Raw genomic sequence first — 27,158 nt, forward strand, 5'->3', positions numbered from 1 at the left:
GGTGTCGAGCTGATCTGCTGCTGATGCCTTCCAGTCCACCGACCTTGTTTGGTCTCACTGGCCACCCGTAGTCTGCTCAGGTTCATCCGGAAACATGGCTCCTGTCATTTATTGCTATGAAGATGCTGTGGACGAGAAATAGCGACGGTCCGGGAGGAGTCGGTGCCCGTACACTAAACACGGGGCCTCGGCGGCGTCTGTGAAGCAGGTACTGGGTGTAGTAAGTGACGGCGGACACCAGCTGGTGCTGCTCTGCTGCGGGGGATTCATGTTAGTGACGCACAACCAGGAGCTGTCAATCAAAAATGGCAATTCAGCGGTTATAGGAGCTGGCCACAGCCAGAGGGCAACAGTGAGCCGCATATACAGCCCTGCTGAGCAGCAGTTACCTCCTGTGTTATACCCCAGAGCTGCACTCACTATTCTGCTGGTGCAGTCACTGTGTACATACATTACTGATCCTGAGTTACATCCTGTATTATACCCCAGAGCTGCACTCACTATTCTGCTGGTGCAGTCACTGTGTACATACATTACATTACTGATCCTGAGTTATATCCTGTATTATACCCCAGAGCTGCACTCACTATTCTGCTGGTGCAGTCACTGTGTACATACATTACTGATCCTGAGTTACATCCTGTATTATACCCCAGAGCTGCACTCACTATTCTGCTGGTGCAGTCACTGTGTACATACATTACATTACTGATCCTGAGTTACATCCTGTATTATACTCCAGAGCTGCACTCACTATTCTGCTGGTGCAGTCACTGTGTACATACATTACATTACTGATCCTGAGTTACATCCTGTATTATACTCCAGAGCTGCACTCACTATTCTGCTGGTGCAGTCACTGTGTACATACATTACATTACTGATCCTGAGTTACATCCTGTATTATACTCCAGAGCTGCACTCACTATTCTACTGGTGCAGTCACTGTGTACATACATTACATTACTGATCCTGAGTTACATCCTGTATTATACCCCAGAGCTGCACTCACTATTCTGCTGGTGCAGTCACTGTGTACATACATTACATTACTGATCCTGAGTTACATCCTGTATTATACCCCAGAGCTGCACTCACTATTCTGCTGGTGCAGGTACTGTGTACATACATTACATTACTGATCCTGAGTTACATCCTGTATTATACTCCAGAGCTGCACTCACTATTCTGCTGGTGCAGTCACTGTGTACATACATTACATTACTGATCCTGAGTTACATCCTGTATTATACCCCAGAGCTGCACTCACTATTCTGCTGGTGCAGTCACTGTGTACATACATTACTGATCCTGAGTTACATCCTGTATTATACTCCAGAGCTGCACTCACTATTCTGCTGGTGCAGTCACTGTGTACATACATTACTGATCCTGAGTTACATCCTGTATTATACTCCAGAGCTGCACTCACTATTCTGCTGGTGCAGTCACTGTGTACATACATTACTGATCCTGAGTTACATCCTGTATTATACCCCAGAGCTGCACTCATTATTCTGCTGGTGCAGTCACTGTGTACATACATTACATTACTGATACTAAGTTACATCCTGTATTATACCCCAGAGCTGCACTCACTATTCTGCTGGTGCAGTCACTGTGTACATACATTACATTACTGACCCTGAGTTACATCCTGTATTATACTCCAGAGCTGCACTCACTATTCTGCTGGTGCAGACACTGTGTACATACATTACATTACTGATCCTGAGTTACATCCTGTATTATACTCCAGAGCTGCACTCACTATTCTGCTGGTGCAGTCACTGTGTACATACATTACATTACTGATCCTGAGTTACCTCCTGTATTATACTCCAGAGCTGCACTCACTATTCTGCTGGTGCAGTCACTGTGTACATACATTACATTACTGATACTAAGTTACATCCTGTATTATACCCCAGAGCTGCACTCACTATTCTGCTGGTGCAGTCACTGTGCACATACATTACATTACTGATCCTGAGTTACATCCTGTATTATACTCCAGAGCTGCACTCACTATTCTGCTGGTGCAGACACTGTGTACATACATTACATTACTGATCCTGAGTTACATCCTGTATTATACCCCAGAGCTGCACTCACTATTCTGCTGGTGCAGTCACTGTGTACTTTACATTACATTACTGATACTAAGTTACATCCTGTATTATACCCCAGAGCTGCACTCACTATTCTGCTGGTGCAGTCACTGTGTACATACATTACATTACTGATCCTGAGTTACATCCTGTATTATACCCCAGAGCTGCACTCACTATTCTGCTGGTGCAGTCACTGTGTACATACATTATATTACTGATCCTGAGTTACATCCTGTATTATACTCCAGAGCTGCAGTCACTATTCTGCTGGTGCAATCACTGTGTACATACATTACATTACTGATCCTGAGTTACATCCTGTATTATACCCCAGAGCTGCACTCACTATTCTGCTGGTGCAGTCACTGTGTACATACATTACATTACTGATCCTGAGTTACATCCTGTATTATACTCCAGAGCTGCACTCACTATTCTGCTGGTGCAATCACTGTGTACATACATTACATTACTGATCCTGAGTTACATCCTGTATTATACTCCAGAGCTGCACTCACTATTCTGCTGGTGCAGTCACTGTGTACATACATTACATTACTGATCCTGAGTTACATCCTGTATTATACCCCAGAGCTGCACTCACTATTCTGCTGGTGCAGTCACTGTGTACATACATTATATTACTGATCCTGAGTTACATCCTGTATTATACTCCAGAGCTGCACTCACTATTCTGCTGGTGCAGTCACTGTGTACATACATTATATTACTGATCCTGAGTTACATCCTGTATTATACTCCAGAGCTGCACTCACTATTCTGCTGGTGCAGTCACTGTGTACATACATTACTGATCCTGAGTTACATCCTGTATTATACCCCAGAGCTGCACTCACTATTCTGCTGGTGCAGTCACTGGGTACATACATTACATTACTGATCCTGAGTTACATCCTGTATTATACTCCAGAGCTGCACTCACTATTCTGCTGGTGCAGACACTGTGTACATACATTACATTACTGATCCTGAGTTACATCCTGTATTATACTCCAGAGCTGCACTCACTATTCTGCTGGTGCAGTCACTGTGTACATACATTACATTACTGATCCTGAGTTACATCCTGTATTATACCCCAGAGCTGCACTCACTATTCTGCTGGTGCAGTCACTGTGTACATACATTATATTACTGATCCTGAGTTACATCCTGTATTATACTCCAGAGCTGCACTCACTATTCTGCTGGTGCAGTCACTGTGTACATACATTACTGATCCTGAGTTACATCCTGTATTATACCCCAGAGCTGCACTCACTATTCTGCTGGTGCAGTCACTGGGTACATACATTACATTACTGATCCTGAGTTACATCCTGTATTATACTCCAGAGCTGCACTCACTATTCTGCTGGTGCAGACACTGTGTACATACATTACATTACTGATCCTGAGTTACATCCTGTATTATACTCCAGAGCTGCACTCACTATTCTGCTGGTGCAGTCACTGTGTACATACATTACATTACTGATCCTGAGTTACATCCTGTATTATACCCCAGAGCTGCACTCACTATTCTGCTGGTGCAGTCACTGTGTACATACATTACATTACTGATACTAAGTTACATCCTGTATTATACCCCAGAGCTGCACTCACTATTCTGCTGGTGCAGTCACTGTGCACATACATTACATTACTGATCCTGAGTTACATCCTGTATTATACTCCAGAGCTGCACTCACTATTCTGCTGGTGCAGACACTGTGTACATACATTACATTACTGATCCTGAGTTACATCCTGTATTATACCCCAGAGCTGCACTCACTATTCTGCTGGTGCAGTCACTGTGTACATACATTACATTACTGATACTAAGTTACATCCTGTATTATACCCCAGAGCTGCACTCACTATTCTGCTGGTGCAGTCACTGTGTACATACATTACATTACTGATCCTGAGTTACATCCTGTATTATACCCCAGAGCTGCACTCACTATTCTGCTGGTGCAGTCACTGTGTACATACATTATATTACTGATCCTGAGTTACATCCTGTATTATACTCCAGAGCTGCAGTCACTATTCTGCTGGTGCAATCACTGTGTACATACATTACATTACTGATCCTGAGTTACATCCTGTATTATACCCCAGAGCTGCACTCACTATTCTGCTGGTGCAGTCACTGTGTACATACATTATATTACTGATCCTGAGTTACATCCTGTATTATACTCCAGAGCTGCACTCACTATTCTGCTGGTGCAATCACTGTGTACATACATTACATTACTGATCCTGAGTTACATCCTGTATTATACTCCAGAGCTGCACTCACTATTCTGCTGGTGCAGTCACTGTGTACATACATTACTGATCCTGAGTTACATCCTGTATTATACTCCAGAGCTGCACTCACTATTCTGCTGGTGCAGTCACTGGGTACATACATTACATTACTGATCCTGAGTTACATCCTGTATTATACTCCAGAGCTGCACTCACTATTCTGCTGGTGCAGTCACTGTGTACATACATTATATTTCTGATCCTGAGTTACATCCTGTATTATACTCCAGAGCTGCACTCACTATTCTGCTGGTGCAGTCACTGTGTACATACATTATATTACTGATCCTGAGTTACATCCTGTATTATACTCCAGAGCTGCACTCACTATTCTGCTGGTGCAGTCACTGTGTACATACATTACTGATCCTGAGTTACATCCTGTATTATACCCCAGAGCTGCACTCACTATTCTGCTGGTGCAGTCCCTGTGTACATACATTACATTACTGATCCTGAGTTACATCCTATATTATACCCCAGAGCTGCACTCACTATTCTGCTGGTGCACTCACTGTGTACATACATTACATTACTGATACTAAGTTACATCCTGTATTATACCCCAGAGCTGCACTCACTATTCTGCTGGTGCAGTCACTGTGTACATACATTACATTACTGATCCTGAGTTACATCCTGTATTATACCCCAGAGCTGCACTCACTATTCTGCTGGTGCAGTCACTGTGTACATACATTATATTACTGATCCTGAGTTACATCCTGTATTATACTCCAGAGCTGCAGTCACTATTCTGCTGGTGCAATCACTGTGTACATACATTACATTACTGATCCTGAGTTACATCCTGTATTATACCCCAGAGCTGCACTCACTATTCTGCTGGTGCAGTCACTGTGTACATACATTATATTACTGATCCTGAGTTACATCCTGTATTATACTCCAGAGCTGCACTCACTATTCTGCTGGTGCAATCACTGTGTACATACATTACATTACTGATCCTGAGTTACATCCTGTATTATACTCCAGAGCTGCGCTCACTATTCTGCTGGTGCAGTCACTGTGTACATACATTACTGATCCTGAGTTACATCCTGTATTATACCCCAGAGCTGCACTCACTATTCTGCTGGTGCAGTCACTGGGTACATACATTACATTACTGATCCTAAATTACATCCTGTATTATACTCCAGAGCTGCACTCACTATTCTGCTGGTGCAGTCACTGTGTACATACATTATATTACTGATCCTGAGTTACATCCTGTATTATACTCCAGAGCTGCACTCACTATTCTGCTGGTGCAGTCACTGTGTACATACATTATATTACTGATCCTGAGTTACATCCTGTATTATACTCCAGAGCTGCACTCACTATTCTGCTGGTGCAGTCACTGTGTACATACATTACTGATCCTGAGTTACATCCTGTATTATACCCCAGAGCTGCACTCACTATTCTGCTGGTGCAGTCACTGGGTACATACATTACATTACTGATCCTGAGTTACATCCTGTATTATACTCCAGAGCTGCACTCACTATTCTGCTGGTGCAGTCACTGTGTACATACATTACATTACTGATCCTGAGTTACATCCTGTATTATACTCCAGAGCTGCACTCACTATTCTGCTGGTGCAGTCACTGTGTACATACATTACATTACTGATCCTGAGTTACATCCTGTATTATACCCCAGAGCTGCACTCACTATTCTGCTGGTGCAGTCACTGTGTACATACATTACATTACTGATCCTGAGTTACATCCTGTATTATACTCCAGAGCTGCACTCACTATTCTGCTGGTGCAGTCACTGTGTACATACATTACATTACTGATCCTGTGTTACCTCCTGTATTATGCCCCAGAGCTGCACTCACTATTCTGCTGGTGCAGTCACTGTGTACATACATTACATTACTGATCCTGAGTTACATCCTGTATTATACTCCAGAGCTGCACTCACTATTCTGCTGGTGCAGTCACTGTGTGCATACATTACATTACTGATCCTGAGTTACATCCTGTATTATACTCCAGAGCTGCACTCACTATTCTGCTGGTGCAGTCACTGTGTACATACATTACATTACTGATCCTGAGTTACATCCTGTATTATACCCCAGAGCTGCACTCACTATTCTGCTGGTGCAGTCACTGTGTACATACATTATATTACTGATCCGGAGTTACATCCTGTATTATACTCCAGAGCTGCAGTCACTATTCTGCTGGTGCAATCACTGTGTACATACATTACATTACTGATCCTGAGTTACATCCTGTATTATACCCCAGAGCTGCACTCACTATTCTGCTGGTGCAGTCACTGTGTACATACATTATATTACTGATCCTGAGTTACATCCTGTATTATACTCCAGAGCTGCACTCACTATTCTGCTGGTGCAATCACTGTGTACATACATTACATTACTGATCCTGAGTTACATCCTGTATTATACTCCAGAGCTGCGCTCACTATTCTGCTGGTGCAGTCACTGTGTACATACATTACTGATCCTGAGTTACATCCTGTATTATACCCCAGAGCTGCACTCACTATTCTGCTGGTGCAGTCACTGGGTACATACATTACATTACTGATCCTAAATTACATCCTGTATTATACTCCAGAGCTGCACTCACTATTCTGCTGGTGCAGTCACTGTGTACATACATTATATTACTGATCCTGAGTTACATCCTGTATTATACTCCAGAGCTGCACTCACTATTCTGCTGGTGCAGTCACTGTGTACATACATTATATTACTGATCCTGAGTTACATCCTGTATTATACTCCAGAGCTGCACTCACTATTCTGCTGGTGCAGTCACTGTGTACATACATTACTGATCCTGAGTTACATCCTGTATTATACCCCAGAGCTGCACTCACTATTCTGCTGGTGCAGTCACTGGGTACATACATTACAATACTGATCCTGAGTTACATCCTGTATTATACTCCAGAGCTGCACTCACTATTCTGCTGGTGCAGTCACTGTGTACATACATTACATTACTGATCCTGAGTTACATCCTGTATTATACTCCAGAGCTGCACTCACTATTCTGCTGGTGCAGTCACTGTGTACATACATTACATTACTGATCCTGAGTTACATCCTGTATTATACCCCAGAGCTGCACTCACTATTCTGCTGGTGCAGTCACTGTGTACATACATTACATTACTGATCCTGAGTTACATCCTGTATTATACTCCAGAGCTGCACTCACTATTCTGCTGGTGCAGTCACTGTGTACATACATTACATTACTGATCCTGTGTTACCTCCTGTATTATGCCCCAGAGCTGCACTCACTATTCTGCTGGTGCAGTCACTGTGTACATACATTACATTACTGATCCTGAGTTACATCCTGTATTATACTCCAGAGCTGCACTCACTATTCTGCTGGTGCAGTCACTGTGTGCATACATTACATTACTGATCCTGAGTTACATCCTGTATTATACTCCAGAGCTGCACTCACTATTCTGCTGGTGCAGTCACTGTGTACATACATTACATTACTGATCCTGAGTTACATCCTGTATTATACCCCAGAGCTGCACTCACTATTCTGCTGGTGCAGTCACTGTGTACATACATTATATTACTGATCCGGAGTTACATCCTGTATTATACTCCAGAGCTGCACTCACTATTCTGCTGGTGCAGTCACTGTGTACATACATTATATTACTGATCCGGAGTTACATCCTGTATTATACCCCAGAGCTGCACTCACTATTCTGCTGGTGCAGTCACTGTGTACATACATTACATTATTGATCCTGTGTTACATCCTGTATTATACCCCAGAGCTGCACTCACTATTCTGCTGGTGCAGTCACTGTGTACATTACATTACTGATCCTGAGTTACATCCTGTATTATACTCCAGAGCTGCACTCACTATTCTGCTGGTGCAGTCACTGTGTACATACATTACATTACTGATCCTGAGTTACCTCCTGTATTATACTCCAGAGCGGCACTCACTATTCTGCTGGTGCAGTCACTGTGTACATACATTACATTACTGATCCTGAGTTACATCCTGTATTATACCCCAGAGCTGCACTCACTATTCTGCTGGTGCAGTCACTGTGTACATACATTACACTACTGATCCTGAGTTACATCCTGTATTATACTCCAGAGCTGCACTCACTATTCTGCTGGTGCAGTCACTGTGTACATACATTACATTACTGATCCTGAGTTACCTCCTGTATTATACTCCAGAGCGGCACTCACTATTCTGCTGGTGCAGTCACTGTGTACATACATTACATTACTGATCCTGAGTTACATCCTGTATTATACCCCAGAGCTGCACTCACTATTCTGCTGGTGCAGTCACTGTGTACATACATTACACTACTGATCCTGAGTTACATCCTGTATTATACTCCAGAGCTGCACTCACTATTCTGCTGGTGCAGTCACTGTGTACATACATTACACTACTGATCCTGAGTTACCTCCTGTATTATACTCCAGAGCTGCACTCACTATTCTGCTGGTGCAGTCACTGTGTACATACATTACATTACTGATCCTGAGTTACATCCTGTATTATACTCCAGAGCTGCGCTCACTATTCTGCTGATTCTGATCAGTGTTTTTTTTTTTTTACTTTTCTAGCTGAAATCACCATGGAGCAGGATTTCGAGTACAAGTTCAGTGCGGGGAGTCAGAGCTTTGTCCTCACGGTCCCGCTCCATTTTCCAGTCCAGGAGAACCTCGATCACTTGCGCGGACGTCTGATGCTCCTGCACGAGCTGCCATGTTTTATAGAGCAAGGTGATTCTATGGTCGTGTTCTCAGCCAATCATCTCGCTCCGTTTGTGCCATGAGCCGGAGATTGCAGAGCGCCCTCGCCGTGCCGCGTGCTTCTGTGCCGCACACTTCCATGTGGGGCTGAGCTCCCTATGTCAGCAGAACAGAGCCGCCTCTATTGCTGCTGTTTTAACTGTTTAAATCCCATTATTAATCTCTGATAGCGGTATTTATATTGCACTGTTGTGCGGCATAATTGTATCCACCACAACTGTGACCTTCCCTTCCTACCCCATGCAGGGGAAACTTAGATCTTCTTCCCTCATGGGCTTTTTTCATTTCCATCTTGTCCCTAGATATGACTTTATTTGGGCACTGTATGGTTCCATTATTTGGGTGCTCTGCGGGTTTATTAATTGTGCACTGTGCTGGAGACGCTATGGCAGCATTATGTGATGGGATCATTTAGGTTCCGTCATGTGGACGCTATCACATTGGCACCATGTGAATACTTAATTATGTCTTTATGTGGGTAAAGTATGGGAATATTATTTCAGCACTATATGAGCAAAGTATGTGGCACCGTATGGCAGTATTATGTGTGTACAATATTCGTTCACTGTATTTCAGTATTATGTAGAAACTGTGGTATTATTGGAGCATTGTATAAGCAGTATGTGATACCTTATGGATGGCAGTAATATGTATTTTATTTGAGCGCTAAATAAGAGTCGTATGTGATACCCTATGGCGGATTTATTTGTCTCACTATTTGGTCGCTGTATGACATTATTATGTTGCTACATGTACGGTGTTATTATTTGAGCATTGTATGAGAGTAGTATGTAATACTCAATGGCAGCATTGTATGGGCACTATTTCCAGGTGTGAAAGTATTGGGTGCACAACGGTATTATTTCAGCACTATATGAGTGTAGTAGGTGACACTCTGTAGCAGTATTATTTGGGAACTGTATTGTTATTGTTTGAGAATTTTTTTTACATTAGTACACCCTCTATCGGTGTCATGTGGGAACGGTATGTTGGAATTTTTGGAGCATAGTATAGGAGTATTATGTTGGGATTCTATTGTGCCATTATTTGGTCATGGTTTGGGATCGTTATGTGGAACTTTATATCAGTGTTGTGTGAGTATTGAATTATATTATTATTTAAGTACTAAGGGAACTAAGTGATGCGCTATAGCGTTATTACATGGGTATTGTATTATCTTATGAGAATATTGTATGTAGAGTATTATGTGGCTACTCTATGGCGGTATAATGTGAGTACTTGAGTTATTTGGGAGCAGTATTGGAGTATTATGTGGTTACTCTATGGCGGTATAATGTGAGTACTTGCATTATTTGGGCGCAGTATTGGAGTATTGTATGGCTACTCTATGGCAGTATTATGGGAATACTTGTTATTTGGACGCAGTATTGAAGTATTATATGGCTATTGTATGGCGGTATAATGTGAATACTTGCGTTATTTGGGAGCAATATTGGAGTATTATGTGGCTACTCTATGGCAGCATTATCTGAGTACTTGCATTATTTGGGCGCAGTATTGGAATGTTATGGGGCTACTCTATGGCAGTATTATGTGAGTACTTGCGTTATATGGGCGGTGTATTGGAGTATTATGTGGCTACTCTATGGCAGCATTATCTGAGTACTTGCATTGTTTGGGCGCAGTATTGGCGTATTATATGGTTACCCTATGGCAGTACTATGTGAGTACTTGCATTATTTGGGTGCAGTATTGGAGTATTACATGGTTACTCTTTGGCAGTACTCTGTGAGTACTTGTGTTATTTGGGCGCAGTATTGGCGTATTATATGGTTACCCTATGGCAGCATTTTGTGAGTACTTGCATTATTTGGGTGCAGTATTGGAGTATTACATGGCTACTCTTTGGCAGTATTATGTGATTATTATGACTCTTTGCAGCTTTCATCCTGTGAAAGTCATATTAAATTAATCCTTCATTGAGTCTTATTTTCTTGCTCTCTTTCCGACAGATCTAAAGAAATGTCTGACCCGGTTTGTCGAGGAAGAAACCATTAAAGATTTTGACAGAGAAGCGGAGCAGGCGCTGCAGGCGGTGAGCTCCGGGCAGGTGGATGCCGGCGCCTTGGCCAATGCCTGGATGAAATCCTATAAGGAGGTGAGAAATAGGAGGCTAAAATATCTGCCCAGATCTCTGCTCGCTGCGGCATATGGAACCAATTAGTTGTGTATTTGCACTCGGTGACACAGCTGCAGTTTGTTACAGTGTGTCAGTGCAGGCTGGAGCTATTAGGCTGGAGAACGGAGAGTGTGATGCTGATGAGAGCGGCACTATGTCAGGACCGGGGCCTCCGGTGTAGAAATGAATGGATTATCCCCAAAATAACTCTCATCGTTGAAACGGGGATAGTTTACTGATTGCCCTGGGACTGATCAGACAGAGCTGAAGTGGTCATGCTGAGACGGGGCAGAGGTGGGCACGCTCCGATGGGGCGGAGGTGGGCACGCTCCGATGGGGCGGAGGTGGGCACGCTCCGATGGGGCGGAGGTGGGCACGCTCCGATGGGGCGGAGGTGGGCACGCTCCGATGGGGCGGAGGTGCTAGTAATTGCATGGTGCAGAGGTGGGCATGCTCTGATGGGGCAGAGGTGGGCATGCTCTGATGGGGCAGAGGTGGGCACGCTCTGATGGGGCAGAGGTGGGCACGCTCTGATGGGGCAGAGGAGGGCACGCTCGGATGGGGCAGAGGAGGGCACGCTCGGATGGGGCAGAGGAGGGCACGCTCGGATGGGGCAGAGGAGGGCACGCTCGGATGGGGCAGAGGAGGGCACGCTCGGATGGGGCAGAGGAGGGCACGCTCGGATGGGGCAGAGGAGGGCACGCTCGGATGGGGCAGAGGAGGGCACGCTCGGATGGGGCAGAGGAGGGCACGCTCGGATGGGGCAGAGGAGGGCACGCTCGGATGGGGCAGAGGAGGGCACGCTCGGATGGGGCAGAGGAGGGCACGCTCGGATGGGGCAGAGGAGGGCACGCTCGGATGGGGCAGAGGAGGGCACGCTCGGATGGGGCAGAGGAGCTCATGCTCGGATGGGGCAGAGGTGCTCATGCTCGGATGGGGCGGAGGTGGGCATGCTCGGATGGGGCGGAGGTGCTCATGCTCGGATGGGGCGGAGGTGCTCATGCTCGGAAGGGGCGGAGGTTTGCATGCTCGGAAGGGGCGGAGGTGGGCATGCTCGGAAGGAGTGGAGGCGCTTGTGCTTGGATGGGGCAGAGGTGGGCATGATCCGATGGAGCTTAGGTGCTCGTGCTTGGAAGGAGCAAAGGCGCTTGCAGTCGGATGGGCCGGAGGTTCTCGAGCTCGGAAGGAGTGGAGGCGCTTGTGGTCGAGAGAACGCTCAGATGGGGCAGAGGAGGGCATGCTTGGATGGGGCAGAGGAGGGCATGCTCGGATGGGGCAGAGGAGAGAGCGCTCAGATGGAACAGAGGAGGGCATGCTTGATGGGGCAGGGTAGGGCATGCTCGGATGGGGCAGAGGAGGGCATGCTCGGATGGGCAGAGGTGCTCATACTCAGATGGGGCAGAGGTGGGCATGCTCGGATGGGGCAGAGGAGAGAGCGCTCAGATGGAACAGAGGTGCTCATGCTCGGATGGGGCAGAGGTGCTAATGCTCGGATGGGGCAGAGGTGGGCATGCTTGGATGGGGCAGAGGTGGGCATGCTTGGATGGGGCAGAGATGGGCATGCTCGAATGGGGCAGAGGAGGACATGCTCGGATGGGGCAGAGGAGGACATGCTCGGATGGGGCAGAGGAGAGAACGCTCAGATGGAACAAGTGCTCATGCTCGGATGGGGCAGAGGTGGGCATGCTCGGATGGGGCAGAGGTGCTCATGCTCGGATGGGGCAGAGGTGCTCATGCTCGGATGGGGCAGAGGTGCTCATGCTCGGATGGGGCAGAGGTGCTCATGCTCGGATGGGGCAGAGGTGCTCATGCTCGGATGGAGCAGAGGTGCTCATGCTCGGATGGGGCAGAGGTGCTCATGCTCGGATGGGGCAGAGGTGCTCATGCTCGGATGGAGCAGAGGTGGGCATGCTCGGATGGGGCAGAGGTGGACATGCTCGGATGGGGCAGAGGTGCTCATGCTCGGATGGGGCAGAGGTGCTCATGCTCGGATGGGGCAGAGGTGCTCATGCTCGGATGGGGCAGAGGTGCTCATGCTCGGATGGGGCAGAGGTGCTCATGCTCGGATGGGGCAGAGGTGCTCATGCTCGGATGGGGCAGAGGTGCTCATGCTCGGATGGGGCAGAGGTGCTCATGCTCGGATGGGGCAGAGGTGCTCATGCTCGGATGGGGCAGAGGTGCTCATGCTCGGATGGGGCAGAGGTGCTCATGCTCGGATGGGGCAGAGGTGCTCATGCTCGGATGGGGCAGAGGTGCTCATGCTCGGATGGGGCGGAGGTGGGCATGCTCGGATGGGGCGGAGGTGCTCATGCTCGGATGGGGCGGAGGTGGGCATGCTCGGATGGGGCGGAGGTGGGCATGCTCGGAAGGGGCGGAGGTTTGCATGCTCGGAAGGGGCGGAGGTGGGCATGCTCGGAAGGAGTGGAGGCGCTTGTGCTTGGATGGGGCAGAGGTGGGCATGATCCGATGGAGCTTAGGTGCTCGTGCTTGGAAGGAGCAAAGGCGCTTGCAGTCGGATGGGCCGGAGGTTCTCGAGCTCGGAAGGAGTGGAGGCGCTTGTGGTCGAGAGAACGCTCAGATGGGGCAGAGGAGGGCATGCTTGGATGGGGCAGAGGAGGGCATGCTCGGATGGGGCAGAGGAGAGAGCGCTCAGATGGAACAGAGGAGGGCATGCTTGATGGGGCAGGGTAGGGCATGCTCGGATGGGGCAGAGGAGGGCATGCTCGGATGGGCAGAGGTGCTCATACTCAGATGGGGCAGAGGTGGGCATGCTCGGATGGGGCAGAGGAGAGAGCGCTCAGATGGAACAGAGGTGCTCATGCTCGGATGGGGCAGAGGTGCTAATGCTCGGATGGGGCAGAGGTGGGCATGCTTGGATGGGGCAGAGATGGGCATGCTCGAATGGGGCAGAGGAGGACATGCTCGGATGGGGCAGAGGAGGACATGCTCGGATGGGGCAGAGGAGAGAACGCTCAGATGGAACAAGTGCTCATGCTCGGATGGGGCAGAGGTGGGCATGCTCGGATGGGGCAGAGGTGCTCATGCTCGGATGGGGCAGAGGTGCTCATGCTCGGATGGGGCAGAGGTGCTCATGCTCGGATGGGGCAGAGGTGCTCATGCTCGGATGGGGCAGAGGTGCTCATGCTCGGATGGAGCAGAGGTGCTCATGCTCGGATGGGGCAGAGGTGCTCATGCTCGGATGGGGCAGAGGTGCTCATGCTCGGATGGAGCAGAGGTGGGCATGCTCGGATGGGGCAGAGGTGGACATGCTCGGATGGGGCAGAGGTGCTCATGCTCGGATGGGGCAGAGGTGCTCATGCTCGGATGGGGCAGAGGTGCTCATGCTCGGATGGGGCAGAGGTGCTCATGCTCGGATGGGGCAGAGGTGCTCATGCTCGGATGGGGCAGAGGTGCTCATGCTCGGATGGGGCAGAGGTGCTCATGCTCGGATGGGGCAGAGGTGCTCATGCTCGGATGGGGCAGAGGTGCTCATGCTCGGATGGGGCAGAGGTGCTCATGCTCGGATGGGGCAGAGGTGCTCATGCTCGGATGGGGCAGAGGTGCTCATGCTCGGATGGGGCAGAGGTGCTCATGCTCGGATGGGGCAGAGGTGCTCATGCTCGGATGGGGCAGAGGTGGGCATGCTCGGATGGGGCAGAGGTGGGCATGCTCGGATGGGGCAGAGGTGGACATGCTCGGATGGGGCAGAGGTGCTCATGCTCGGATGGGGCAGAGGTGGGTCTGCTCGGATGGGGCAGAGGTGGACATGCTCGGATGGGGCAGAGGTGGGCATGCTCGGATGGAACAGAGGTGGGCATGCTCGGATGGGGCAGAGGTGGGCATGCTCGGATGGAGCAGAGGTGCTCATGCTCGGATGGGGCAGAGGTGGGCATGCTCGGATGGGGCAGAGGTGGACATGCTCGGATGGAACAGAGGTGCTCATGCTCGGATGGAACAGAGGTGCTCATGCTCGGATGGAACAGAGGTGGGCATGCTCGGATGGAACAGAGGTGGGCATGCTCGGATGGGGCAGAGGTGGGCATGCTCGGATGGAACAGAGGTGCTCATGCTCGGATGGGGCAGAGGTGGGCATGCTCGGATGGGGCAGAGGTGGACATGCTCGGATGGAACAGAGGTGCTCATGCTCGGATGGAACAGAGGTGCTCATGCTCGGATGGAACAGAGGTGGGCATGCTCGGATGGAACAGAGGTGGGCATGCTCGGATGGGGCAGAGGTGGGCATGCTCGGATGGGGCAGAGGTGGGCATGCTCGGATGGAACAGAGGTGCTCATGCTCGGATGGAACAGAGGTGGGCATGCTCGGATGGAACAGAGGTGGGCATGCTCGGATGGGGCAGAGGTGGGCGTGCTCGGATGGAACAGAGGTGCTCGTGCTCGGATGGGGCAGAGGTGGGCATGCTCGGATGGGGCAGAGGTGGACATGCTCGGATGGAACAGAGGTGCTCATGCTCGGATGGAACAGAGGTGCTCATGCTCGGATGGAACAGAGGTGGACATGCTCGGATGGGGCAGAGATGGGCATGCTCGGATGGAGCTGAAGTGCTCACAGGTTCTGGTCGCTGGACTGGGGGGTAGTAAGCATGAGAATAGAATGCCCCTTCATCACGGTTCCTCTGACACTCCGGTGCTATGAACATATCGTCCTATTTAGAGTTGTCAGCAATAAACATGAACTGGTTTTATTAGGTCGGGTGCTGTACAGGAGGATGACAAGTAGGGGGCAGTAGAGTGCTGTGGATAAAAGGTGATATGTCCTTATACAGCTTCCAATATGCAGGAGGTGATGGTGATCGACCTCTATGGGGGGCTATAAATTGGATCCGATGGTGGGGTTAGGGTTTTCGGGTCCTCCGCTATCGATACATTGCAAAACTACAGTAAAACTTCCCCCCACAGACTACGCTGGAGCACGCCCGTCCTGAGGAACCCAACCGGGACGAGGATTTCGCCGACATTTATCACGATCTCATCCATTCCCCGGCCTCCGAAACTCTTCTAAACCTGGAGCACAACTACTTCGTCAGCATCTCGGAGCTCCTGGGAGAAAGAGACGTGGAGCTGAAGAAGTTACGAGAGAGGTGACTTTATATATTCATAGGGGTTGTTCACTTTTGGGGACTTTTTTTTCCTTAAATGCATGCACGTGGGGCTAAAGTCATTTGTACAATTGGGTTTCATTAAAAAATTTGACACCATTTACCTTCTATGGCTCCTGTGTCGCCCTGTCAAATGCTGGCTGCAGAAGGAGCTAACTGAGGATCCGGCAGAGAGCTCATTCAGATTAATGACAAAGGAGTCAGTAACTATTGTGTCTTTTTCTGAGCTCCTCTCAGCTGATTTGTGACCTCAGCAAAGTTGAACGTGCAGCAAAACAAAGAGCCTGTAAAAGCCAAACAGCAAAATTTGTGATGAAACCCAGTTGCAGGAATGTTTTTTAGCCTCAAATGCATGCATTTAGGTATATAAAACATATTGTCCTCAAAGGTGGGCTACCCATTTAAGCCACTGATTTGATTAAACACCATTGTTATCCTAGTATGACAAGTTAAATTATACATTTTTTTGTCTGTTTGCAGCCACCACTAGAGGGAGCTTCCTCCATAGAGATACATGATAACGTCCTGTCTGCGGCCTCCACTAGGGGGAGCTCCCTATATACAGAGATACATGATAAGATTTTCTGCAGCCACCACTAGAGGGAGCTTTCTCCATAAAGATACATGATAAGACTCTTTCTGCAGCCACCACTGGAGGGAGCTTCCTTTATAGAGATACATAAGACTCTTTCTGCAGCCACCACTAGAGGGAGCTCTCTGTATACAGAGATACATGATAAGATTCTTTCTGCAGCCACCACTAGAGGGAGCTTCCTTTATAGAGATACATAAGACTCTTTCTGCAGCCACCACTAGAGGGAGCTCTCTGTATACAGAGATACATGATAAGATTCTTTCTGCAGCCACCACTAGAGGGAGCTTCCTTTATAGAGATGCATAAGACTCTTTCTGCAGCCACCACTAGAGGGAGCTCTCTGTATACAGAGATACATGATAAGACTCTTTCTGCAGCCACCACTAGAGGGAGCTTCCTCCATAGAGATACATAAGACTCTTTCTGCAGCCACCACTAGAGGGAGCTCTCTGTATACAGAGATACATGATAAGACTCTTTCTGCAGCTACCACTAGAGGGAGCTCTCTGTATACAGAGATACATGATAAGACTTTCTGCAGCCACCACTAGAGGGAGCTTCCTATATAGAGATACATAAGACTCTTTCTGCAGCCACCACTAGAGGGAGCTCTCTGTATACAGAGATACATGATAAGACTCTTTCTGCAGCCACCACTAGAGGGAGCTTCCTTTATAGAGATACATAAGACTCTTTCTGCAGCCACCACTAGAGGGAGCTCTCTGTATACAGAGATACATGATAAGACTCTTTCTGCAGCTACCACTAGAGGGAGCTCTCTGTATACAGAGATACATGATAAGACTTTCTGCAGCCACCACTAGAGGGAGCTTCCTTTATAGAGATACATAAGACTCTTTCTGCAGCCACCACTAGAGGGAGCTCTCTGTATACAGAGATACATGATAAGATTCTTTCTGCAGCCACCACTAGAGGGAGCTTCCTTTATAGAGATACATAAGACTCTTTCTGCAGCCACCACTAGAGGGAGCTTCCTCCATAGAGATACATGATAAGACTCTTTCTGCAGCCACCACTAGAGGGAGCTTCCTCCATAGAGATACATGATAAGACTCTTTCTGCAGCCACCACTAGGGGGAGCTTCCTCCATAGAGATACATGATAAGACTCTTTCTGCAGCCACCACTAGAGGGAGCTTCCTCCATAGAGATACATAAGACTCTTTCTGCATACAGAGATACATGATAAGACTCTTTCTGCAGCCACCACTAGAGGGAGCTCTCTGTATACAGAGATACATGATAAGATTCTTTCTGCAGCCACCACTAGAGGGAGCTTCCTTTATAGAGATACATAAGACTCTTTCTGCAGCCACCACTAGAGGGAGCTCTCTGTATACAGAGATACATGATAAGACTCTTTCTGCAGCTACCACTAGAGGGAGCTCTCTGTATACAGAGATACATGATAAGATTCTTTCTGCAGCCACCACTAGAGGGAGCTTCCTCCATAGAGATACATGATAAGACTCTTTCTGCAGCCACCACTAGGGGGAGCTTCCTCCATAGAGATACATGATAAGACTCTTTCTGCAGCCACCACTAGAGGGAGCTTCCTCCATAGAGATACATAAGACTCTTTCTGCATACAGAGATACATGATAAGACTCTTTCTGCAGCCACCACTAGAGGGAGCTCTCTGTATACAGAGATACATGATAAGATTCTTTCTGCAGCCACCACTAGAGGGAGCTTCCTTTATAGAGATACATAAGACTCTTTCTGCAGCCACCACTAGAGGGAGCTCTCTGTATACAGAGATACATGATAAGACTCTTTCTGCAGCTACCACTAGAGGGAGCTTCCTCCATAGAGATACATAAGACTCTTTCTGCATCCACCACTAGAGGGAGCTCTCTGTATACAGAGATACATGATAAGACTCTTTCTGCAGCTACCACTAGAGGGAGCTTCCTCCATAGAGATACATAAGACTCTTTCTGCAGCCACCACTAGAGGGAGCTCTCTGTATACAGAGATACATGATAAGACTCTTTCTGCAGCCACCACTAGAGGGAGCTTCCTCCATAGAGATACATGATAAGACTCTTTCTGCAGCCACCACTAGAGGGAGCTTCCTCCATAGAGATACATGATAAGACTCTTTCTGCAGCCACCACTAGGGGGAGCTTCCTCCATAGAGATACATGATAATAATAATAATCTTTATTTTTATATAGCGTTAACATATTCCGCAGCGCTTTACAGGTTGCACACATTATCATCACTGTCCCCGATTGGGCTCACAATCTAGAATTCCTATCAGTATGTCTTTGGAATGTGGGAGGAAACCGGAGTGCCCGGAGGAAACCCACGCAAACACGGAGAGAACATACAAACTCTTTGCAGATGTTGTCCTAAGACTCTTTCTGCAGCCCCCACTAGAGGGAGCTTCCATCATAAAGATGCATGATATGCCTTTTTCTTCTGTAGAGTTACATGATAAGATTCTGTTTGCAGACACCACTAGGAGGAGCTTCTACTATAGAGATGCATGAGAAGATTCTATCTAGTTCTTTGCAGCCACCACTAGGGGGAGCTTCTACCGTAGAGATACATGACAAGACTTTCTGCAGTCACCACTAGGGGGAGCTTCTTGTATAGAGATACATGATAAGATTTTATCTATTCGCAGCCACCACTAGGTGGAGCTTCCGCCATAGAGATACATGATAAATCTCTTTCGGCAGCCACCACTAGGGGGAGCTCACTGCACATGCTTTTTAATACGTCATTGTCTACAGTGAGCTCCCTCTAGTGGTGGCAGCAGGCAGATAAATTATTATGGGTGAGCTTTGTATTAGAAATACCCCTCTAGTCATTACTTGGATATATGTATATAATAGTGAAATAATCGCCCATGTTTTTTTCCCACAGACAAGGCTCAGAGATGAATAAAGTGATGCAAGAATTGGGAAAGTCACTAAGTGACCATGACGTCAACTCAGTAGCCGCTCAACATTTTGAGTCTCAGCAGGTAACTATCACCGGGCATCCTGTGCCTCCACCAGGACTACCCTTGCCCCTGCGTCCTATTTGAGCAGGTGGACATCATAGATCCTTTGGACCTATGTATACTGGATAGATCCTCAATATCATGAGCCCGGTCAGCTGTAATCACAGGTGACAACAATCCTGGGGAATTAAACCCCTAAGATGCCACAGTCAGCAGTGACCGCAGCATCTACGCGGTCAGACACCCCCTTTGCCCCTCACTACATAATTACAGATGCCATTTGGTTTCATTGCAGCCAGGAGTCTAGCACAGACCCCCAGGGCCCACCATGACTGCACACAAAAAAAACGGCCCCTACATGATAAATTGGGCTCTGTCATTAGGGGGTTAAAATGCGATTATCCTGATGAAAAACCATTCATGTCTTCCTACATTATCTCTCCAGATTCTAGAAAATAAATGGAGCACAGAGCTGAAACAGCTCTCCACAATCCAGAAGCTGGAATATCAGGAGTGGGTGATAAAGCTGCACCAGGACCTGAAGAACCCAAATAACAGCTTTATCAGGTGAGCGCAACGTGGAAAAGGGGAGGACATGGTCAGTCTGGGGAGGAGATGTAGGGTTACTCCACATGTACAGCACCTAGTACAGACAAGAAGGTAATGGGGGCAGGTCTGTATCTCTACGGGAAGAAGGCGTGGGTCGTTCTTTACAGGAATTGGGGCAGGCCTGTATCTCTACGGGAAGAAGGCGTGGGTCGTTCTTTACAGGAAGTGGGGCAGGCCTGTATCTCTACGGGAAGAAGGCGTGGGTTGTTCTTTACAGGAAGTGGGGCGGGTCTGTATCTCTACGGGAAGAAGGCGTGGGTCGTTCTTTACAGGAAGTGGGGCAGGCCTGTATCTCTACGGGAAGAAGGCGTGGGTCGTTCTTTACAGGAAGTAGGGCGGGTCTGTAGCTCTACAGGAAGCAGGAGTTGGTCGTTCTTTACAGGAAGTAGGGTGGGTCTGTAGCTCTACAGGAAGCAGGAGTTGGTCTTTATCTGTTTACAGGAAGTGGGGTGGGTCTTTGTCTCTATTACAGGGAGTGGGGTGGGTCTGTATCTCTACGGTACGCAGGAGTTGGTCGTTCTTTACAGGAAGTGAGGCGGGTCTGTATCTCTACGGGAAGTGGGGGCAGGCCTGTATATGGGAAGTGGGGGCGGGCCTGTATCTACGTGAAGCAGGAGTGGGTCTTTACAGGAAGTGGGGCGGGTCTGTAGCTCTACGGGAAGCAGGAGTGGGTCTTTATCTCTTTACAGGAAGTGGGGTGGGTCTTTGTCTCTATTACAGGAAGTGGGTGGGTCTTTATCTCTTTACAGGAAGTGGGGTGGGTCTTTGTCTCTATTACAGGAAGTGGGGTGGGTCTTTATCTCTTTACAGGAAGTGGAGTGGGTATTTATCTCTTTACAGGAAGTGGGGGTGGGTCTTTGTCTCTATTACAGGAAGTGGGAGTGGGTCTTTATATCTTTACAGGAAGTGGGGTGGGTCTTTGTCTCTGTTACAGGAAGTGGGGTGGGTCTTTACAGGAAGTGGGGTGGGTCTGTAGCTCTACGGGAAGCAGGAGTGGGTCTTTATCTCTTTACAGGAAGTAGGGGTGGGTCTTTATCTCTTTACAGTTAGTGAGGGTGGGTATTTATCTCTTTACTGGAGTTTTCGGGGTCCTTATCTCTATAGGAAATGGGGACGGGTCTATAGGAATTGGGGCTTTATTATTGTATGGTAAGGGAGGACTGGTCTTTATTCTTTTACGGAAGTGGAGATGGATCTGCGTGACTACAGGAAGTGCTGGGTGTGACTTTATCTTACTACAGGAAGTGTGGACTGGTATTTATGTCTCTATCGGAAATGTGAGCGGGTCTTTATTTCCACAGGAAGTGGAGGAAGTGGTGGGTGTGACTTTATCGCTCTAGAGATAGTGGAGGTGGGTCTTTAATGAGGGTAGGTTTGTCACTGTACAGGAAGTGGGGGCGTGTCTGTGACTACAGGAAGTGGTGGGTGTGAATTTATTTCTTTACAGGAAGTGGGGGGGTGTTTCTGCAGGAAGTTATGGGTGTGGCTTTATCTCTACAGGAAGTGGGGGCAGGTCTGTGTGACTACAGGAAATGGTGGGTGTGGCTTTATCTTTACAGGAAGTGGGCACTGGTCTTCTCTCTGCTCCTGCTCTTTTGAGTTGCCAAATTGCATGCAGACCTAACAGAGAGGCGAGCTTTTAGTTCAAGGAAGGAAAGCCACTGAACAATGGTAATGGTAGAGCATGCTGGGAAGTGAGAGAAAGGAAGCTCCAGCTCATATTGTGCTGGTAAAATGCCAATGAAGAGGATCCGCCCACTGAAAAAAAAAAAAAGAAGAGTTGATGACAAGTTATAGAGCAAGAGATTTGGGAAATTAGTTTTAACTTGTATAGGGATGAGGGCATCCCATGTGTCCCACGCTGCCCAGGAGCAGGGGCTTCACTGCCAAATGACAACCAAGCTCCTGATCCAAGGACCAGGGTGAGAGAAACCTCCAATTCACTGTTTAACCCTTTGATTGTCACGGTTTGCGGTAACTGCAGCACAGAGAGGCTTCCCCTTTAAAAAAAAAAAAAAGAAAGAAACTTAAATATATATTTGGGGCTAACATTCATTTTTGTAGCTCCCTAGCACCGTACACTAGATAGTGGCCAGCCCTGGTACTGCAGCTCAGCTCCTATTGCAGTAAATGTGATCTGAGCTTCATGCAATACCTGAGAATGCCACTATGTGGTGTATTGAGCAGTGCTGGTCTGGCTCTGTATACCTCCAGTGGCCATAGGACCTGCTTACATCTGATCGGTGGGGGGCTCCAGGTGTTGGACCCCCACTCATCTGATATTGATAACCAGTCCTATGACTTTTAGACCCTTGGGCCTTATTCACCTTGGGGTCCAAGGTTTTCTCGTACGTGACAAATACAAAAAAAAAAGAAAAATCACAGACATGTGGATGACACAGATAGGACTCATATGGTAAACACGGACATCCGAACGATGCCTTAGAGCGAGCTCACTGATGGATTCTCAGTTTACTCATTCCGCAGACGGCCATAAAGGGTAACAATTTTTTTTTACGGAAAACTAATTTTTTTGCCTTTAGCAAACTGAAAAAAAGTGGACAATCCCTTTACGTTATTAACGCTTGTGAGATTTGCATATGAGAAGTCACATCCTCGGCCGTCCTCTTCCTTCGTAGTGACGAAATCAAAGTGCAACCGAACCGTTTTCAGGAATCGACAGGTCACCCCCTGTACGAGGAGCGCGAGCAGATGGAGGAGAGCTTCACCATACACTTGGGTAAGGGCTATTATGACTCCCTAATGACTCCATAACCTGGAGAGATGTCCCCGGTGGTCTGACGGCAGTCACATCCCTCCTCACCTTCCCTCCAGGTGCTCAGCTGAAGACCATGCACAACCTGAGGCTGCTGCGGGCCGACATGCTGGACTTCTGCCGACACAAGCGCAACCACCGTAGTGGCGTGAAGCTGCATCGTCTGCAGACCGCCCTGTCCCTGTACTCTGGCTCGCTGTGCGGCCTGGTCCTGCTGGTGGACAACCGCATTAACTCCTACAGCGGCGTCAAAAGAGGTAAGGAGATGTGTGTCCCCCTCTATTTAAAAAAAAATTAACCCCTTTATTACCGTCGGGTGTTTTGTTTTTTTCCATTTTTTTTTTGTTCTCCCCTGAACCTGCGATCAGTTGATGGCTATATACATATTGCACACTGATTTTTTATGGGAGCACAAAGAAGATGGCAGGGGCATTCGGTAGGACCCAGGCTGGCATGACAACCCGTCGCGAGGTGGAAGGAGCTGGAGCAATTGTGTCAAACAATTGCACACCTTGTCAGCGGCATTTAAGTGGTTAAACGGCAGTAATAGGAGCTTTTCTGCTGTGCACCTGCACCCAAGATGTGACAGGAAGGGGTTAATCAATAGATTTCTGGCTGCCTGTAGTGGCCATTAGCTGGCGCTTCAGAGCTCACTGCCGGCTATGTTCTTAAAGGGATTCTGTCGGTAGGATGAACCCTCCTAAACCGCCCACATGGGCCTTTAGGTCATAGGAAGCTGAATAAAACGATACCTTGATATCTGCAATCCGATGTCTTATTCCAGAGAAATCCACATTTTAATTTAATATTCATATTAAGATCTATGGCCCGGATAGAGATCTTACCGAGAGTCTACCTCTGGGGATCTGTACTTTTTCCTCCAGTATCACGTTGACCAATCATAAGCAGGCAGCAACATGCAGGAGAACAAGAACACACCCCCTACAATAGCTCAGAGCAGGTTTCTCAATGTGAGACATGTCTGAGCTGCTCACTGCATCACACTGTGTGTGATTGCAAAGTGTCGGGCAGAGATGAGTTTGATTACTAACACTTCTCCGTTATTCTTCATGGCAGCCTGGGTGGGGGGAGGGACAGTATAGCAGAGCTGACAGCATTATGAGAGGAGAGTTGCTAGAAGTACCTGGACCCATTGAAGTGATCACTCGCAAAACGGCCATAGTCCACCTTCTCGCCTCCTTGAACCTGCACGTCCGCCTGTTCTTGCACACACCGCAAATGGTGAAAGAAAGGACTGAATATTTGTGTTCAACTGGATGAGTGGCGCTGTTTTTCTCCTATTTTGGCGATTCAGAAGTATTTGTAATGAGACAAAGCTCAGCTCTGCTGTGCTGCCTCTTTTCCCCCAGCCTGACTGCTTTGACGAAAGGTGAAAAAGTGTTGGTAATCACACTCTTCTCTGCACTGATCTGCAGTGTAACCAGTATGGAGATGAGACTGTCGGTCTCATAGGGTATGGTAGATGTCACGAAAACAGACCAAAAGAAAATGCTGATGAGAGGTGGGACTAAGCTGGGTGGACACATCGAGCACTTTTTAATTATTATGCAGCTATCAATTCTGCAATTTGCTTTTGTGTAACAAACGCCTAGATTTATGTACAGAGCATCTATATCCCCATGAAGGGTGTAAATATACGAACAATCCAGCAAACCCCTGGAGGTTCTTGAAAAACACAAGCCTGTATATTTCTCTTCCTCATCTGAATCCTAGAAAAGTTGTTGCTATTTTCTGCTTTTATAGTATTTACTATTTATTGTATACTTTTATCAATTGCTATATATATATTTTTTGTTGTTATCCATGCAGATTTTGCCACAGTCTGCCAGGAATGCACCGACTTCCATTTCCCGCAGCTGGAGGAGCAGTTGGATGTGGTGCAGCAGGTGGTGCTGTATGCCAGAGCTCAGAGGAGCCAAAAGGCGAAACATCAACAAGGTCAGTGGGGTTATATGGGAATGGGGACATCATTGTGCCCATGATACCTGGCTCATCTGGTCCCATATTACATAGTGGACTGCAATAAAATCACCACTGCAAACACATCTAATGTAATGGAGACCTTGCAAAAAATAGGGGTTTTATTTATCAAACCTTTGCAATGGAAAACCCCTTTAAAGGGATTGTCCATCTCTGGCTATTATTTTTTTTTATTGCTTAAATGTATGTATTTGGGGCTAAAAATTATTTTTGCAATTGAGTTTCATTAAAAATTGAGCACCGTTCAGCTTTTACAGGCTGTTTAAATCTCTTTGATGTGGTCATAAAAAGGCTATGGAATGCAAACTGTTCAAAATTTTTAATAACATTCAATTCCAAAAGTGATTTTTAGCCCCAAATACATGTATTTAATCAATAAAAAGAAATGGTCTCGTGACAGAGGACAACCCCTTTAAGGGGTTCCTTACTGGGTCATATGATATATGTAATAAAATGTTTTGGTTGTTTTTTTACTATATGTTCATTTAAGCCCTGAGGATTGTAAACAGCCTACAGCAGTGACGTGGATATAGATCAGCAGGCGGCTATATTTATCCGTGGCTGTATTTGGCGTGTCATCTGCTCTCCGCTGCTCTATAAATTAGGACACTCCTAAATACAGGCAGCAGCTTCTACTGAGCAGTAAGAGGGAAGAAAAAACATGGCCGGCACGACCATTCCAACAATTTGGCACCAATTCCAAACTAAGAGGAACTTCCAGGACCCTTAAAATCCTTTCTTGTTCACACAGTGGATCTCATACTCTGAGCTGTTGAGGGGCCAGGAGACCCCCATATACTGCAGACTCTATATGCTTCCCATATAGGTTCTGCTGCATTGCTCATCCTGAACTTCCTGGCTCTGCACCCCATGGTCACACATGCGCAGCACCGCTCCATTTATGTCAGTCAGTCCCCTAGAACAGAGGTCCCCAACTCCAGTCCTCAAGGCCCACCAACATGTCATGTTTTCAGGATTTCCTTAGTCTTGCCCAGGTAATAATTGCATCACCTGTGCAATGCAAAGGAAATCCTGAAAACATGACCTGTTGGTGGGCCTTGAGGACTGGAGTTGGGGACCTCTGCCCTAGAACGACCCCTTGATATCAAACATTTCTCTCGTCTCCCTAAATATTGTTTGTGGCCAAAGCAATTTAAAGGGGGGCTGCTCCCATTTTCTATTGATAAAATATGGCCTCATTTTCTGATAGCCGGGGGTCCGACCCCTGGGTATGTCACCAAATTTGAGGATCACAGCGTTGATTTGGCGACGCATCCTCATTAAAGTCCTTGCATGGCGGCCATGTTGCATTTTTTGGGGCAGCGCTGTACGGTAAACGGGGGTGTTATGCTACGACAGGGCTGCGTCCCCTTCATTTTTAGGATGGGTGGTTAATGAAAAAGTAATAAAATCCTTTACTTTAGGAGAAATGAAAATCCCTTTAAATTAAAAAAACAAGGTGATGTGGGCACAATTACCATTTATTGTTCGCGGCCCCGGCTAATTTGCCTGCCTTTAACCTTTGCCGCGGGTATTTATGGGCACTCGGCTGCATGCGAGGAACCTCGGGTGTCGGATGACTCGCAAAAATAAGATTACAAAATATTCCGTTCCTCTAAATCCCCCCCCAAAGCCGAGGCTGTTTCTCTAATTATCCCGCTGTCATCACAC

The 27,158-nt window shown here is 47.5% G+C and overlaps 1 protein-coding gene across 1 annotated transcript in view; it reads left to right on the forward strand.

The window, feature by feature from the left end:
* The first annotated feature begins 69 nt into the window (after positions 1 to 69).
* The window catches only part of FERRY3 (FERRY endosomal RAB5 effector complex subunit 3), a 44,362-nt gene continuing 17,273 nt past the window's right edge, over positions 70 to 27,158 (forward strand). The window contains exons 1-9 of the mRNA XM_069763429.1: positions 70 to 208; positions 9,085 to 9,243; positions 11,247 to 11,392; positions 16,331 to 16,512; positions 20,023 to 20,122; positions 20,547 to 20,668; positions 23,350 to 23,450; positions 23,546 to 23,743; positions 25,317 to 25,445. Of these exons, the coding sequence (XP_069619530.1) occupies positions 9,096 to 9,243; positions 11,247 to 11,392; positions 16,331 to 16,512; positions 20,023 to 20,122; positions 20,547 to 20,668; positions 23,350 to 23,450; positions 23,546 to 23,743; positions 25,317 to 25,445 (1,126 nt within the window). The 5' untranslated portion in view covers positions 70 to 208; positions 9,085 to 9,095. The remainder of the gene's footprint in view (positions 209 to 9,084; positions 9,244 to 11,246; positions 11,393 to 16,330; positions 16,513 to 20,022; positions 20,123 to 20,546; positions 20,669 to 23,349; positions 23,451 to 23,545; positions 23,744 to 25,316; positions 25,446 to 27,158) is intronic.

Source organism: Ranitomeya imitator, chromosome 4, assembly GCF_032444005.1.
Source record: "Ranitomeya imitator isolate aRanImi1 chromosome 4, aRanImi1.pri, whole genome shotgun sequence".
In the NCBI taxonomy this organism is placed as follows: domain Eukaryota; kingdom Metazoa; phylum Chordata; class Amphibia; order Anura; family Dendrobatidae; genus Ranitomeya; species Ranitomeya imitator.